Source organism: Lygodium microphyllum, chromosome 13 (genome assembly GCF_053477565.2).
Source record: "Lygodium microphyllum isolate KBCC chromosome 13, Lygodium_microphyllum_v1.1.10, whole genome shotgun sequence".
In the NCBI taxonomy this organism is placed as follows: Eukaryota; Viridiplantae; Streptophyta; class Polypodiopsida; order Schizaeales; family Lygodiaceae; genus Lygodium; species Lygodium microphyllum.
In genome coordinates, this window is record NC_141147.1 from 147,383,371 (window position 1) to 147,387,245 (window position 3,875).

The following is a 3,875-nucleotide window of genomic DNA, read 5'->3' on the forward strand; positions in this document are numbered from 1 at the left end:
TCTCCCTCTCTTTAATTTCCCTCTCTTTCTCCCTCTCCCTCTCCCTCATTTCTTCTCCCTCTCTCATTACATACAAATTATACAAAAAAAAAAAAGAGAGAGAGAATGCACTCTCCCTTCCTCTTATTCTCTCATTTCATCCCCGTCCCTCTTCCATTTCCTCCCTCTCCCTCTCGCTCCCTTTCCCTCTCCCTCTCTTTCTCTCTCTCTCTCTCCCTCCCCCTCCCTCTCCCATTTCCTCCCTCTCCCTCTCCCTCTCTTTCTCTCTCATTTCCTCTCACTCTCTCAATATATATATATAAATCATATAAGCAAAAGTAAAAGAGAGAGAATGCACTCTCCCTCTGTTTAATTTCACTCTCTTTCTCCCTCTCTCTTTCTCTCATTTCTTCTCCCTCTCTCATTATATACAAATTATACAAAAAATAAATAAATAAGAGAGAGAATACACTCTCCCTCTCTCTCGTTCTCTTATTTCATCCCCGTCCCTCTTCCATTTCCTCCCTCTCCCTCTCCCTCTCCCTCTCCCTCCCTCTCTCTCTCCCTCTCTTTCTCTCTCATTTCCATTCCCTCTCTCAATATATATACACAAATTATAAAAGCAAAAGGGAGAGGGAGAGAGAGAATGCACTCTCCCTCCCTCTCCCTCTCTCATTTCCTCCCCATCCCTCTCCCTCTCCCTCTCCCTCTCTCATTTCCTCCCCCTTCCTCTCCCTCTCTTTCTCTTTCTCTTTCTTTTTCTCTCCCTCTCTCTTTCTCTTTCTGTCCCTCCCTCTCCCTTTCTCTCTTATTTTCTCTCCTAAAGAAGCAAAAGAAGGAGAGAATTAAACCCTAAACAAGCAAAAGAAGGAGAGAATAGACTCACCGACGAGATATGATGAGGGTTTGGCGGCTCCTCTTCGTGATGAAGGCTCCTCCTCTCCTTCGCGAACGGCGGCGGCAGCGGCAAGCGTTCTTCCTCTCCCTCTCTCACTCTATGCAAGATGGTCGCTCTCTCTCTTGCTCTCCCTCTTGAAACGTTCGACGAAAATGTGTAAAATGAACCTGTGCTCGGGTTTCGGTCTGTTTTTTTTCCCTGTGGGGCATCGCTATTTGCATCGCTATTCTCGTCGCAAATGCGATGCAAATAGCGACGCTGCTACCTGCATCGCTACCTGCCGTCACTATACGTTTCAATCCTTGTAGTGATAAAGCAACAATGAGACATGTCTAAGAGGGCCAAAAATCACCTAGGATGACCAATGTATACAAGTTCAAGCAAGTGATTGGCATGCCAACAAAGTACACCTCCATGTGTCCAACACTAGAAGCGTTAGAACTACACATGATACATAGAATATAATGTTAATAGAACGAAGGGAATACAAACTCGTGCTTGTTGTGTGGTCGTAGCCAACTAGTGTCTCAGTACTGGATCCATGGTACATGTAGGTTGTATGCCAATTTCTCGAGAATAGACGTGCCTATCGAGGGGTTGGGAAAACATGACGTATACGCAAGGGGCACGCGCGAATAATAATTGATGGCATGGGTAGTAGTGTTCACAGAAAGCCCTCCCTTATTGTATTTTTTCTTGGTAAGATTCTCAAAAAACTGATTGAAATTGAAGCTCACGTTGATGAAAACCGACATTTTTTTGACATCTTAATTATAAAACCAATTATTTACCTCCCAAAACCGACCATGGTTAAAACGTGTTCCTTTTTCTCTATTGAATAGGAAAAAAGTTTTTTCGTGAGCACTGATGGGTACCACCTATACAAAGAAGAAATCTGGTTCATTCCACACATGCAGGAGCCTGAGCATGATATGAATCGACAACCACAGGGCAGGAAGCGACAATTATGCGCATAAACATATTGGGTTAGTAAATTATGCGCACAAATTAGAAAACACATCAACATATGGCTTTCATAGAGCTAGTGTTCACTACTGCTTCTGTCTTGAAGAAGACGTGACAAACTACAGCACGCCTGCGTGGCTCACACACGACGGGTATATCAGAGCCGACCACACAAGGGGAAATCGTTGTATATTCAGTACGCCAAATAACATCACGTAGCAGCTGGCGAGCAGCAGTCTTGGTAATCATGGGAGAGATATTAAGATCATCGACGACGTCCTTCTCAATGAAGATAGTAACGCTCTTACAGCTACTACTGGTGATTAATCATGTACAGCTTGTGCATGCAACGGTAGCCAGTAGGTCGGCGGACGTCGAGGAGAGTCATCAGACTAATCAGGTATGACAAGCGTACGTCGTCGTTACGTACACGTACTGGATTAATCAACACCTTGTTGCGATACTATCATCAGAATTCATGAGGTGGAGTGACAAAAATTTATTTATCTGCTTATTATTGCAGTTATCAGATCATCACCATCAGAACTCTTGCCGTTTTTTTGTTTCTGATTAACTCCCTTTTTCATTAATGGTTGGATCTAATTTATGCAGGCCAAGACGAGTACGGTTCCTTTTCTTGAGCGCAGGGGCCCATGGGGCGGAGCTGGAGGCTTTGAGTTCGACGACATAAGATCCATGCCCTCAGACGTAACCGGTGTGCTGGGGATACAGACAATCAAGCTATGGCACGGGCAGAAGTACATCCGTGGCATCCAAGTGCAATATCAGGTCACGGATGGTTTCCGAGTCTACCCATATTGGGGACAATTTCACGGGCATTTCGAAGGCAACAAACACGCAGAGGTGCGTATTACTTATACGTCTTTGTATTAAGCACATAGGAATTGCTTATTTCAATGCCTTATTGTGTGAATACATATAAATATTGTTCGTTGGTCTACAAATACATTATATGTTCTACGTTTAGCTATAATAACTTGTACCTTCAATTCGGTGTTTCGCAATCAGATCACCTTGCAATATCCAAAAGAGCTGATCAACCAAGTGAGAGGATTCTACGGAAAGCCAGGCGCTTACAACGCCCTCACCTGTATTAAGTTCGTGACTAACCTTGGCACTTACGGTCCCTTCGGAGACCAAGATGGAATCTCGTTTACATCCGGTACTACTAAGCCGAACGAACTCATCGTCAGCATCTTTGGTAGATCGGGATCGGCCCTCGACAACTTGGGCGTCTACATAAAAGACAATCTCTTGGATCACCGCGGGGACTAATACCTGCCGAAGTGTACGACAACAACATGGAGTGATTGCCTAATCGTGCTCAAAATCTCTACAATAAGCCAATAAGCTGCAAGTGTACTCGCAACAATAATGAGTAGGTAGGTAGGTGTGCAATCGTCGATGATCGCATGCCGAACAATGGCATCGCCGCCACCACCACCCCTAGGATCGTAGTTTACGCACGCTCCATATTGTTATGAATGTAACGGTCAGCCCAGAAAACATGCAATTGGCCTTTATCTAATTTCAAATTTCTTGGTAATGTGTCCCCTCTCTCCCTCTCTCTCTCTCACGCACTAGCTCGTGTTTAGAAAAACCTCCTCAAAATGGTGTGAGAAGCAAAACGCCCTTTTTAAAAGCTACACAATAATAATTTTGCAAGAGCACCAACACAAAACTAGTTCAGTCAGTGAGAAACCCCCTTACATAGGACAAGAAGGATTCTTGTAAGGTTCAATTAAATGTATATCACATAAGATGCTTGTGATGCACCTTCTTGAGCTAGCATATTGCTAACATCTTTATGGTAAAACACTAATGTGCTAACTAGCCACACCTTACTTTCATTAGCTATAAGTATGCTCCAAAAGATCCTACCCCTTTATAATGCCACTCAACCGATTCTAACATGATTTGCATATTGACAAACCTTATGATCTCCTTGAACCATCATTTTAGCATTGCAAGCTCGTGAATGGATGCCTTTTGTGCCACTCCTCCCTAACTA

General features: G+C 43.8%; 1 protein-coding gene across 1 annotated transcript; it reads left to right on the plus strand.

The window, feature by feature from the left end:
- Positions 1–1,928: 1,928 nt before the first annotated feature.
- LOC148027328 (agglutinin alpha chain-like) lies at positions 1,929–3,139 on the plus strand. Its single transcript, XM_087690416.1, has 3 exons — positions 1,929–2,243; positions 2,456–2,707; positions 2,873–3,139. The coding sequence occupies exons 1-3, from the start codon at positions 2,091–2,093 to the stop codon at positions 3,137–3,139; spliced, it is 672 nt and encodes a 223-aa protein (XP_087546542.1). The 5' UTR covers positions 1,929–2,090.
- Positions 3,140–3,875: the final 736 nt, after the last annotated feature.